The 13,558-nt window shown below is 41.4% G+C and overlaps 1 protein-coding gene across 1 annotated transcript in view; it reads left to right on the top strand.

The window, feature by feature from the left end:
* KYAT3 (kynurenine aminotransferase 3) overlaps window positions 1-10,680 on the top strand; it is a 75,227-nt gene extending 64,547 nt beyond the window's left edge. Inside the window, exon 14 of the mRNA XM_075558096.1 lies at window positions 6,890-10,680. Within this exon, the coding sequence (XP_075414211.1) occupies window positions 6,890-6,952 (63 nt within the window). The 3' untranslated portion in view covers window positions 6,953-10,680. The remainder of the gene's footprint in view (window positions 1-6,889) is intronic.
* Window positions 10,681-13,558: the final 2,878 nt, after the last annotated feature.

Here is a 13,558-nt window from a genome sequence, read left to right as displayed (position 1 = left end):
AGAGAAAACTCTGTGAAGCACACGTAAGAACAAATATATCAATGCTAACTGAACTCTTGGCAGACGCTATGGAGGCAAGGATATAATCCATGGAATAACATCTTTACAGTGCTAAAATAAATATTTACTTGCATATAAATACATTCACAATCATACAGGTAAATATATATATATGTATATATATATATGTAAGTCCGAAAGTATCGCTATAAAATCAACAAAAGCTTTCTTAAACAAAAAAAAATCAAAATAAGAAACTATAGTTTTTAACATGTTCTTTCTTTAGATCTATGCACGTCTCTTTTCTTTATTAACATTTCGTGTATTGGGTGATGATTTTACATAGATACTTTATCTGATCTGATTCATTGCGGTCTTACTGTGGCGAATCCCACTTCATCCCTGTTTCCTGTTTACATTCTTCTTCTGTCCCAACCCTTCCAGCCTTGTCCCTGAATAAATGCCCTTTTGATTTCAAATGGTCTATTATTCTAAGGTGTGGGTTCCTCCCTAATGCTATCGTCCCCTCCCCTTTCCCATAGACCTATTGAGCCATGGGGCAAGTTCGTTTCCATACCTGAAAGATAACTAATGGTAGTCAGTTCAGGACTTCACTAATCTCTATCCAACATGTAAGCCTGGTTTCTTTTAAGATTTTGACTTCTGCTCCATACTTTTTTCCTACTCCATCCAGAATATTCTAATGTGATCCCTTTCTGAGCAGTTGATAATAAGCCCCATGGTTGACCTGTGTCATTTAGATCATCCAGATTATCTCAAGATTAGCCCTTTGGATGTCATAGTCGGTGTGCCTACCTATATAGGATAGGCATGGGAGGCATGATCAATGAGAGAGCAGCAGGACCAATGGTCCTGGGGAGACCTGGAGGGTGAGGGTGGTCGGGGAAAGGGGAGATGAGCAGGCAGCACCATGGACAGGGGAACTGGAGTGTAGGAGTCAGTAACAAGGAAGAGATAGGGATCCCTGTGGGCGGGGTATCAGAGCAACAGCAAACTAGCTAAGATTAGGTACCAAGAGGCAGAAATAAGGAAAACGTGACAGTGGGGCAGGAGGAAGGTAAAAGGAAGCAGAGGAAGGACCTAGGAAGCAAAGCAATGGATAGATGTATAAACATAGTGGTGTACTTATGTAAATACAAACAAAAATAGAGGTATTGGTACATATATTTATATGGCAATGCACTGAGGTAGGAGATGGGCTTCGGGCCTCTGCTCATACCCTCCCTCAATACAAAAACACTTTGTTCTAACCAATTGGCAGTCTGAGATGTTCACCCTCGTGACAATCACTGAAGACAAAATGGGTGCATAAGCAAATGTGGTGAAGAAGGCAGATGGTGCCTGGCTATTAAAAGATATAGCATCTGGGATCTTAAAGGCTTGAAGTTAAGCAAGCCGCCATTCAGCAAAGAAGCAACAAGTCCACATGGAAGAAGCACACCACCAGTGTGATCATGAAGAGTCATAGGAACTGGGTAATAGACATCAGCAGACACATACAAACAAACAAAAACATATTTTTGAGAACAAGGGGTGTGTGTGGAGCAGAGATCCAAAGCCCATCTGTAGACAATGGAACAATCTCCCCACAGAGGGGCCACAGGGAAGGGATGAGTCAAGCATCCCAGGGTGCAGTAAACCATTGATTTACTGCACATTATATTCCTCTGGTTCCTTGAGGCTTCCTTACCCCCCACTACCATGACCCCAGTGCTGCTTCTCAATTCAGACTAGACCAAAACATGCACACAGGTATAGATAAGATATGGGAGCTCATGACACACAGATTCCAGGAACAAGAGTGGGAATAGTGATACCAGAAGGGTAGGGGAAGAAGAAGAAAGGAAGGGAGAAAGGAGGAACTGATCACAATGACCAACACATAACCACACACCCCTCTCCAGAAGGAAGAACAACAGAAAACACGGGGGAAGGGAGACAGCGCTTGATGTGATATGAAAATAATTACAATGTATAATCTATCAGGGGTGTATGAGGCTGGGGGGGTGGGAAGGGAGGGAACAAAAAAAGAGGAGGTGATACCAAGGGCTCAAAAGAAAGTAAATGTCTAAAAAGAGTCCCCAATAAAATGAAAAAAAGATTAGCCCTTTGGAATTCTGAAAGACCGTCTCCATCACCTTGTGAGCGGACCTCTCTGCCTTGAATGTAGCTGGCCCAGCAGATCCCCTCGGACACCACTGTTTTGAATGGACCTTATTTTGAAGGCACCCTAATGAGATGAAGATAAGTCGGTTACTGAGAGAACTTGTTTGCAGCTATCCATTGGTCACAGAGACGTGTTTAAGCACATGTCCATTGGAAATAAACCTGAGTCTGTATGAATTGGAACCTGAGTTGCAGTACTTTTGACTTACCTCAGGTGTACGCACAGATGTAAACCCAGACGATTGTGTGAGAGTGCTTTCAAGAGTTTGTGAGAAAATTCTCATCATCATTTCGTTCCACTTTTCCATGACCTTTCTGGAGCCACCTCATACAGCCAGGAAAATATCCTTTACAAATGAAAATGAAACCCAAAATAATTCATCACTGCTGAACTCTTACTAAAAATGGTTTTGGTTTCTTGGGGGGTTGTTTTTTTAGTACATTGCTATTTTTAAGATCATATTGCTGCTCAGAACACACTGAGGTCAAAGCACTCTACACAGACTCACACGCAAACCTAGCCACATAGGCTGGGCAGTATTTTCCATTTTTGGAGACAGCCTCTGGGTAAACTTTAGAAGATTTGTCCAGAATATGATGTAAATAATAACATAGGATTCACCTTGGGGATCTTATTAAAATGTAAATTTTTATTCAGTATGTTTGGGGTGGAACTGCAAATTATCAGCAGGGGTCAAACTAGGATGACTCAATTTTAAGCCCTTTAAAAATATATGTGGGGATTTCATTTTCAGTGAAACCAGCAGATGTATGTGAGGCTTCACATGGTTCCCGGACACTTTCATTCTCTCTTAATCCCTTTTTCCCATGAGACAATTTCTGAAATGTACATAATTTCAAACCCTGGTGTTTGAAGAAAGGTTGCCAAGTCCAGAGCAGGTGACCGTGGGAGGGAGCTATCTAGAAACAGGGCCCTGCTCCTCCACCATCTATCTGTTGATACAGCCAGCAGCTAGCATGTGCCTTATTTGAAAGAAGAGGTAATTCCTATTCTGGAATAGCGCTGTGGATATGTGGAGACGACAACTGCACTATCGGAAGCTGGGCAGCGAACAGGTCCTTGTGGTGGAAAGTTTCCTCTCTCAGTCCTGCCATGTTTACCACAAGCTGGGCTGAGGCAATGTCGCAGAGATGACATGTCATCTCTGACTTCGGACAAACTCACTAATGACTCTGTCTGGGGGGTTGGTTTGGTTTGGTTTGGTTTGGGCACATCTGATGAGCCAGGTATAATGTTGCAGCGTGTATATGTGCAGTATGTATTCTCACAACAACCCCCAAAGAAAAGGTCAGATGTATAAAGATGCTGCAATAAGAATGATAGTTCTTTTGAAAAAGGTATTCAGCTTATATCATAAGAACCGAGTTACGTGGACTCATCAGAATGGTACCCCATCGTGTCAGGAATTACCTGCAATTGGGAAGAAAGAAGGGCTAAGAGAGCTCCCGCTCAATGACCGTATTTTAATTATATTGCACCCAGTATGAGCCAGGGGTTATTCCTGCTCTTATTACCCCCGGGCTCCCTTTCATAAATATCCGTCTTTACGTCTTCAAATCACAGACAAAGCCAGCAGGTTACACTGTCCGAAACATAGGGGATTGTCAGTGTGATGGCAGTGGGATCTTCCAAAGGGAATGCAATGATTATAGTCTCTCTAAAACTATACTTTTTCTGTTGGTTAGTAATATTCTACCTTTTATCAGACTTCCAATTTATTCTTTTATTTGACTACATCAATAAGTACACACTGATTCCTATTTCATTCAGTAGGTTGTTACTTATTTTCCTAAATTATTTTGATGCTCATATTGTTCCAGATTAGGCCAGTTGGAGCCTCATTAAGTGCTTCAAGTCCACCTCACACTCAGCAAGCAAGATTGTGTCATCTGCATATCTAAAGTTGTTAATATGCAAACCTTCCTCCCATCCTAATGCTTCATTCTTCATATAATTTGCTCAGTCTACAGATTGAATAAATATGGTGATAAATACAACCCTCTTGCACACCTTCCAGATTTTAAACCATGCAATATTCCATTTTTCTGTTCTCACAACTCCCTCTTGATCCCTGTACAGGTTCCTCATGAGCACAATGAAGTGTTCTGGGATCCCCATTCTTCTCAGGGCTATCCATACTTTGTTATTATCCACACGGTTGAATGCCTTGGCATAGTCAATAAATAAAACACAAGTAAACATGTTTCTGGTATTCTCTGCTTTCAGCCAACATTCCTCTGACCTCAACAATGATACCCCTTGTTCCATGGCCTCTTCAGAACTCAGCAGCTTCTTGTCAGTGTACTACTGCAATGTTGTTGGATGATCTTCAGCATAGTTTTACTTGCATGTGCTGTCAATGACAATGTTCTATAACTTTAGCGTTCTGCTGGGTCACATTTTTTTAGTGTGAGTACAAATATGAATCTCTTCCAGTCGGTCAAATAGCTGCCTTCCAAATTTCCTGGCATAAATAGGTGCTTCCAGTGCTTCATCAATTTATTGAAACATTGCGATTGGTATTCCATCAATTCCTGAGTCTTGGTTGTTGCCTGATGCAGTCAGTTTAGCTAGGACTTCTTCCTTCAGTGCCATTGGTTCGTGACCATATGCTACCTCTTGAAATGGTTGAATGTTGACTAGTTCTTTTTGGTACAATGGTCCATCTTCTTTTGGGGCTTCTTGCATCGTTTACTATTTTGCCCAGCGACTCTTTCACTGTTGCAATGAAAGCCTTGAATTTTTCGCTCGGTCTTTTCTGTGAAGATACGCTGACTATGTTCTTCCTTTTTGTTTCCCTGACTCTAGGGCGTTGCACATTTCAATGCATTTGATTTTGTCTTCTTCTCGAGCCGCCCTTTGAAATTTTGAGTTCTGCTCTTTGACGTCATCATTTCTTCCATCTGCCTTAGCTATTCTGTGATTAAGAGCAACTTTCAGAGTTTCTTCTGACATTCACACTGATCCTTTCTTTCTTTTTAATGACCTTTTGCTTTCCTCATGTGTGATGTTCTTGATGATCTGTAAAGTCAGTGAGATAGACTCAGGCTGTGTTTTGGTTCTTGTGCACTTGTTTTCATTTTCTTCAGCTTCACCTTGAACTTGCATAAGAGCAATTGAAGGTCAGTGTTCCACAATCAGCCTTTCTTCCCATAGATGTAGTTAATTTTATTTCTGTGTATTCCATCTGGAGAAGTCCACATGGATAGTCACTTGCTTTTGTGTTATTGGAAATAAAGATATTTGTGATAAAGAAGTTGTTGGTCTTGCAAAATTCCATCGTGAAATCTCCAGCTTCATTTCTATCACCAAGACCCTATTGTCCAGCTACTGTTCCATCCACTTTGTTCCCCACTTTTGTATTCCAATCACCAGTGCATCTTGACCACATTTGATCATTTTCAGACTGAAGACGTTGGTGCAACTCAATTTTGGCATCACTAAGTCTAGTGGTTGGTACATAAATTGGAACAATAGTTGTTCTGACTGCGTTCCAATGCATGCCTGCAAATAGATATTATCCTATCACAGGCAGCATTGGACTTCAGGATAGGTCTTGAAATGTCCTTTTTAGACTATGAATTCAACTCCATTCTTCTCGATTGTGTCATTCCCAGCATAATAAACCGCATTATTTTCCAATTCAAAATTGCCAGTACCGGTCCATTTCAGCTCACTAAGGCCTAGGATGACGACCTCTTTGCATTCCATTTCCTTGTGACAACTTCCAGGTATCCTAGAGTCATACTTAGTACATTCCAACTTCTGATTAGTAATGGATGTTTGCAGTTTTTTCCTCTTGTTTTGAGTTGTGCCCCATCAGCAAAGGAAGATCCCAGAGGCTTCCCTCCCTCTGTGTCATGTGGTCAACTCTGCTTTGAGAGGCAGCGCTTCCTCCGCCATATCTTGGATGCCGTCTGACCTGAGGGACTCATCTTCAGGCGCTGTTCCTGACCATGTGCTGCTTCTGTTCAAGAGGATTACTGTATCTGAGAGTGTTTTCATGGCATGCACAAGGGTTTCAGTGCCTCGTTCCTCAGAAGTGGACAGCCTATTCCTTCTCTGCAGTGTGCTCTTTGTCTGAAAGCGCCGCCGAAACCTGTTCCCTGTGGGTGACGCTGCTGGGATGTGAAATACCAGTGACACGACGTGCAGCACCACACCAGCACGCGAGCCACCACAGTAAGACCAGCCGACAAACAAGTGGTGAAAAACTAAATAGAGGAGGACTATTTTAATACATTTTCTTTGTTCAGAGGAAATGGTGGAGACTCCTGAAGTTGATTAAGAAATAAAGGCAGAAGCTGTTAGATTTGGGTGCTAACCATTAGCCGTAAAACCACATATGGCTGTAGAAGGTGGTTTGGGGATGGAGGGAAATTAGGAGGGACGAGGAGAGCAGGTCCCGTATTATTTTTCTTTTTTTTTCTTATTTTTCCTTTTCTTTTTTTCCCATCTTCTCGTGTTATTTTTCAATGTAAGCTCTCTTTGACTTGTTTCTGTAATTTTACACTGGATTCATCGTTTCCTTTGAGGCGTTTTTGCCTTTGCAATTTCACTTTCAAAAGTTTTGTTCACTTAACCTTTATTTGTGTTCTGGATTTTTTTTTTTCATTAAAATCTTTACATCATCATTACTTGATTTTGACATGTTATAATGGCTCTCTCATTAACTTACAGAAAGACAGTACACTGGATGCTGCTGAAGAAATCATCAAGGCGTGGAAAAAGCAGAAGTCTTGATGGAAGCCGGCTCCATTGAGTGTTCTGAGATTACTTATGGAATTGTTAGTGCTGCCACCTGCTGGATAATTGGAAACCTTTCTTTTTTAAATACAAATGGAATTCAGAGGCAATATCCATCTTTTTTCCAGAGAAGTTAACCCCACTCCTAACAATATTCAGGGAACCTGATTTTATTTTTGCAACTGACTTCTGCCATCACACGTCCTGCTGCCATTTTGGTGACATCAAGGGCAGCACAGTGGATGAGAACTTGGAGGTGCCAGGTGTCTGGGCTTCCTTTTCCTCGCCATGAAGGGAGCGTAAAAAAAGCATCAACTTCGTATGATCGCTCATGAGAAATGAAAGGACTAATAAGTGTAAAACCTGGCAACCATAAAGACTCAATTAATGGGGAGCCAGTTTGTCATTCGGTGCAGACTCCCAGTCATCACCTTTGTCCTGGGTCTTTGCTCTGTCTTCGCACCTGTATTTTCTTCCCTCCCATTCATTTGCCACTAGCCTTGAGCTTTGTGTACACAGCTTCCTTTACCACGTACTATCAGCATGTGAGGTGATGTCAAGGTCCACATCGATTTCCCAAGCTTTTCATCCTTGACCCAGACACCCACTCCCTTGACACATCTTGAAACCGTCATCATTCGGGCTGCTTCACCTTGAGGTCTCATAAATTAGTCACCTCCCATTGGAACCGCCTACCAGCTCTCACCCTTGCTCGCTTGTTTTTGTTCTCTCTCTCTCTCTCTCTCTCTTTCTCTCTCTCTCTCTCTCGCTCTCTTTCTCAGCTCCTCTCAAAATCTCACTTCTTTAAATCAGTATAATTTCAAATCCACAATTTTTTAAAGATGGTCCTCAATTCCTAATCAATTTGCATCATTGTTGAAAATGCAGGTGATAATTTTCACCTCAGGCCTGTGGGAGCCGGTCAAGATTTGTCCATTCCCAAGTGATTCTTAGGAACATTGCAGTTAATAAACATTTCTGGAATGCATAGACCCCTCTATTCCTATCAGCCTTCGCACCTGCTCACTCTTTGTCTGGCTTAGGAGCCCAGGTGGCCCCTTGGTTCAAGCCCACCAGCCACTCCTCAGGAGAAACGTGGCAGTCCACGTCTTTAAAGAGTGGCAGCTCTGAAAGGCGTACGTGGCAGTTCTACTCTGCCCCACAGGGTGCTGTGAGCTAGCATCAACTTGAAGGCAATAACCTTGGCTTGGTTTGATATGGTTTGGTTTTTCCTCATCCACCTAAGATTTCATTGTCCATCACTTCGACCAATATACTTTTGCTTCCTTGAATAATTTCACCATTGTTGTTTGTATCTCACCTACCAGCCCCCCCCCCCCCCCCAAAAAAAAGAGAATTAAACTCTAGGGCAAGTTCTCTTAAGTCTGCACTGGGGCTGACAAGAATGCCTGAAGCAAATTGGAAGTTGCAAACAACCATTAATTGACATCATCAACTTCAACAAGACAAAATTCTGTTCTCTCTAAGGAAGCTATCTCTGCCTTTTACACACAGCAGCAATTCCTAGTGTGTTAGTCTGGGTTGACTGGAGAAACAAATTCATAGACACTTATATGTGTGTAAGAAAGGGCTTTATATAAAGAATAATTGCATATTAAGAAAACATCCCAACCCAGAGCAATCAAGCCCATAAGTTCAATATTACCTCATATGTCCAATACCAGTCTATAATTTCCTCTCCAGACTCACATGCAATGATGCAAATGTGGCAAGATCACAGAGCAGTGGGTGGAAAGCCTTGTGGATCCAGTGGCAGTGGAAGCATCTCAGTGCTGCCATGGGTCTCCATGTGGCTCCTCCAGCTCCAGGGCTCTGGCTCCATCAGTGTAGCTCCATGTGTCTTGTCAATAGGAATGCCAAGCAGAGATTGTCTCCTATCTCTAGGGAGGAAGACAGGAGTTCCCAGAATCCTCAGGAGAATGCCATGCCCACACAGAGGCCTCATTGGCTATGGCCTGATTGACAGGCTAGACTCCATCCCATCACTCAAGTTGACAGATTATGTAACTGTCACACCTACTATTCCTAATATTTTCCCATATTCCATCATAAAATGTCCATCTTTTACTGTATAATGAGCTCTGCTGACACTGCCAGCTGAGCACTGGGTGGCTAACCCCAAGATTGATGGTTCAAACCCACCATCCATCCCCTTGGGAGGAAGGTTTACAGCCTCGAAAATTTCACAGAGTCAGTATATGAAGCTGCCCATCCTTTGAGGCCTTATGCAGGGTCACTATGAGTCAAAATCAACTCAATGACAGGATATCCTCTTCCTACCTCAAAACCCACTACTGCTATCACAATTCACTTCAAATGACTTTTATCCTATTTCTGTGAAAAATAGCAAAAGCAAAACCCACTGGAACCCTACTCCTAAGCCTATGACTTAGTCTATATCAGCATACATTCTTTGTTATTTTGAATAGCAGTAGAAACCCCAAGTAAAATGTTTAGTTTTTGCACCAACTTTTTTCCCCACCAGGGTATAGGCCCACTTCTTGCAGCCCTGGGCTTGTCCAGTAATGCGAAATCCACCGCTTATGCTCCATATTCTATCCTCACTTTGGGGAGAATATGATTCCATCCTTTGCTTATATATTTATCCCCCACTGGCTCCCCTCCTCACCGCCGAAACATACTGAAATCTCTCTTAGAAAATCCTTTTCCTGATTTCATCCACTATACCTTTACAGGCAACCCCAATAAAAATTCCCTCATAAGTACATGTTCATTGACCTCCTACTGTATACCTGCCAAGCACTCCTCTGGGCACTTAGGATATTTTGGTGAACCAATGAAAATCCCTGTGTAAAATCTGCTAATGAACCTGATTTTGCTGTTGTGTGCTGTTGAGGTCACTTTGTTGCACAGCCACCCTATCTGCTGGGGACTGCCCTGTAGGACTTCATGTCCTAAGGGGGTGAGCACCCCTTGGGGGGGCCAATCATCAGGTCTTTGCTCCAACAGAGCATCTGGTGACCTTGAACTACTCACTATTAGGTTAGCATCCGAAGGTTTAATTATTGTGCCATTAGACCTCCTTAATGAGATTTGTAGTCTAATAGAATGATACATGATAAATGTATTAACAAGAACGAGAAGGGAGCGAGAGTACTAGGAAGCAAATAGGTTTCAAAGCATCGTCAGACCAGTCACATGAAGGGGACTAGGAAGTAAGCTTAAAGGAGAAGGAAAAACTTGGCACTGACCTTGGAGGAGGAGCGTCCCAGGCAGAGCAAACCTTCAGTGTAAACACTGTGAAGCAGAGCCTCTCCCCTCCCCTGTGGGACGAGTGTGCTGCGTCCAGTGTGGCTGGAAAGGAAGGGAAGAGCAGGACATTAGGTCGAAGGAGAGACACAGGGCCTTGAGGATTATAAGAACGGTGGCTTGGCTCTGAGAATTTACATTTTTTAATTATGTAAAATTTGTATATTTCATGTTATTTAAAATATGTATTACACATTTACATTTTTAAAAATATGTATAATTATGTGTATGTAAACACTTTATCATTTTTCCAAGTAGGAAATAACACAAATGCTTACCGACAGAAGGCTGTCCAATGTTTGGGGGCACATTAGTACAATGGAATGCTTTACAGCAGTAAAAATTCACAAGGTACTGCTACACACAATAGTGTGAGTGAATCAGCACACACTGTTCGCATAGTGTCTTTAAAAGAGCAGTAGGATGTCTCAGTAGACAGGGCGTTCTGTAATTCTGGAATGTGGGAATGCGACCGTTGAAATCTAGGATATCTGCCCAACTGTGGAAATTCTGTAACTCCATCTGCCCACTAGGATGAAGGCGTCTCTTGGTTAGTTGGCCCTAGGCCCAGTTCACACAGTTTCTGGATGATTAAAGGAACAGAGATCACTGCCCTTTCTAACCCATCTGGGATAAGGATGCTAGACTTTGGCAGGAGGACAGAATAGATTTTAATTCTGGACCCTCTGAGTGAATTGTACAATAGCTGGCCAAGGAAATTTTTTAGAGTCTGTGTTAAATTCCCTGAGACTTTAGTGGCCAATCCTGGGCCTGAGGCTTTCAGATGCACAACTGAATAGCCAGGCCTTTCACAATAAATAAAATAAGTTGGGTCTCTAACCACCAGCAATGAGAAATCCTAAAGGGAAATTAAGAAAACAATTCCATTACAATACTATCTAAGAGAATAAAAAACTTATGAATAAATCTAACCAAGGATATAAAGGATTTATAGAATGAAAGCAATAAAACATTAAAAGAGATTACAGTTTTAAATAGATATTCATATTCATGTATTCGAAACCTTAATATTGTTAAAATGTCAACACTACCCATATCAATTCAATGCAATTCCTATCAAAATTCTAATTTTTGACAAGTATGTTAAGTATATTAAATGGAGAAAGAGAATCTCTTCTATAAATGGTGGTGGCTGGCTAACTAATGATACTATCAATTGATTTACCTTGTGCCTCATGGGGGGTGATTTATGATAGTCTGCAATGAAATGATAATAGTGTCACTAAATGAGGCAGAAACAAATGTAAACCATAGATACATAAATGAACGTTGGTCTCACATTCCATCCTAATCCTAATCTAAAAACCATTAGTTCTTACGACATGTCCCTACCCAATACTCACTCTCATGGAACAATCATGGAAGATACGGGTGCTGTAACAAAGTGTAGTAAAGAAATTAGATGATGCCCAGTTATCACAAAGAATGACACCTTAAGTTCTTAAAGGCTTGTCCAAAAAAGCAGTCATCTACGTGAGGCATCAACTAAATCCATATGGAAGAGGCACACCAGCCTGTGTGATTCCAAGATTGTAAATAATAAAATCCAAATCTGGAGGAGGAAATTATATCAGAGCTTAAATTCTGAGCACCCAGTTTACAGAAGGATATGGATGACAGTAGAAACCCCAAATCCTTACGCCGGATTTCCGTGTGGAGGAAGCCCCTGGTGAAGCCCCTTTGACCACAGTGCAGGGACGTGAAAAACCTTGGTATCAGACAGAGAACTTTGTCAAGTTGACTATGGAAGATGCAGGTAGGTTGAAAATGTAACACCTTATCATTTGATCTCCCTTTTGACGCATTTCAAATTTGTTCCAGTTTTTAATATTTTTCTGCTTTCTTTTTGATTCCGGTTTTCTGCTGTTTTATCTTGTCATCGTCCATTTTGTTTTGTTTTTAATTTTATTTCTTGGGAGTTTTTTTGCTGGGGTTTCCCCCCTATATGTGAAATTCAGGATGGGTAAATTTATACAGACAGTAGCTAGATTAATAATTACCTAGGATCATTGTAATGGAGGTTGGGAGAAATGGGAAGGTAGCAGCACTAACTACCAGAAAGAAAAACATGTTCTAAAACGGATTCTAATGATACTTGCACAACCCTTCTTAGTATGATTGAGTAATTGAAGTGTATGATATGTGACTTATCTACCAATAATAAATAAATAGTGTTAGGGCAACTGGATTGCCACATACAGGAAAATAAAACATGGCCCTTGCCTCGCAGTGCACACAAATTCAAAATGGAGTAAGGACCTAAATGCACAAACCAAAACGTCACTAGGAAAACAAGCAGGGGCACTGTTGTCAGAGCTAGCTTTCAACAATGGGTTTCTATTACAGTTACAAAAGCACATGCAACAAAAGACCAAATAAATAAACAAGACCACATAAAAATTAAAAATTGAGAGAGATCTGTATGTCAAAAGTCTTTACAAGACAAACACCTTATATTTCTAACTTAAAGGCTCTCTTCAGAAACAAAAATCTAATACCCAAAATATATGTAAAATGTGAACACTTAAGAACAAAAAGACCAATAACCCATTTAGCAAATGGATAAAGAATTTAAATAGTTCATCAAAGAGGACATTCAAATAGCCACCAAACAATGAAAATATGCTCAATATCATTAGCAGAGAGCTGAAAATAAAAATCACAGTGGGATACCACTATACTCTCACTATGAGAGTGAAGATTTTTTTTTAAGAAAAGAAAGTTAAGTATTTGGCACGGATAGGAAGAAATCGGAAGGTCTGTCCACTGTCGGTGGAAATGCAAAGTAATGTGAGTGCTGTGAAAACAATGTGCTGACCCCTATAAGCTAAAAATAGAACTACTGCCACTTACTGCCATCCCGCCGATGCCAACTCATAGCTCTCTAAAGGGCAGGAAAGGACTGATTGCCAAGATTAGAATTATTTATGGCAATGAAGAGCCCTGTCTTTCTCCCCAGAGCTACCACACGGGCCAGCAATTCCAGCCAAAAGATTCGAAAGCAGAGACTCAAAAAGAGACGGACATCAGTGCACATTGCAGTACTACTTACTAGCCCAAAGCTGGAAACAACCTAAATGCCCAGTGAAACAGGTGAATAGATCAGTATCTCACACAGACCTGCAATGGAATACTAGAGCTTAATTCTGAACATCCTATTTGCAGAGGGTTGTGGATGTCAATGAAAGCTCAAAATCCATTTGCAGAGTCCCCATGTGCATGAAGCCTCCAGTGAACTCCTTGTGACCGCTACCCTGGGATGTGAACAGCATTGCCCTTAGGCAGAGAGCA

Source organism: Tenrec ecaudatus, chromosome 1, assembly GCF_050624435.1.
Source record: "Tenrec ecaudatus isolate mTenEca1 chromosome 1, mTenEca1.hap1, whole genome shotgun sequence".
Taxonomy (NCBI): domain Eukaryota; kingdom Metazoa; phylum Chordata; class Mammalia; order Afrosoricida; family Tenrecidae; genus Tenrec; species Tenrec ecaudatus.
Note: the sequence above shows the minus strand (reverse complement) of the source record. Positions and strands in the feature narration are given on the sequence as shown.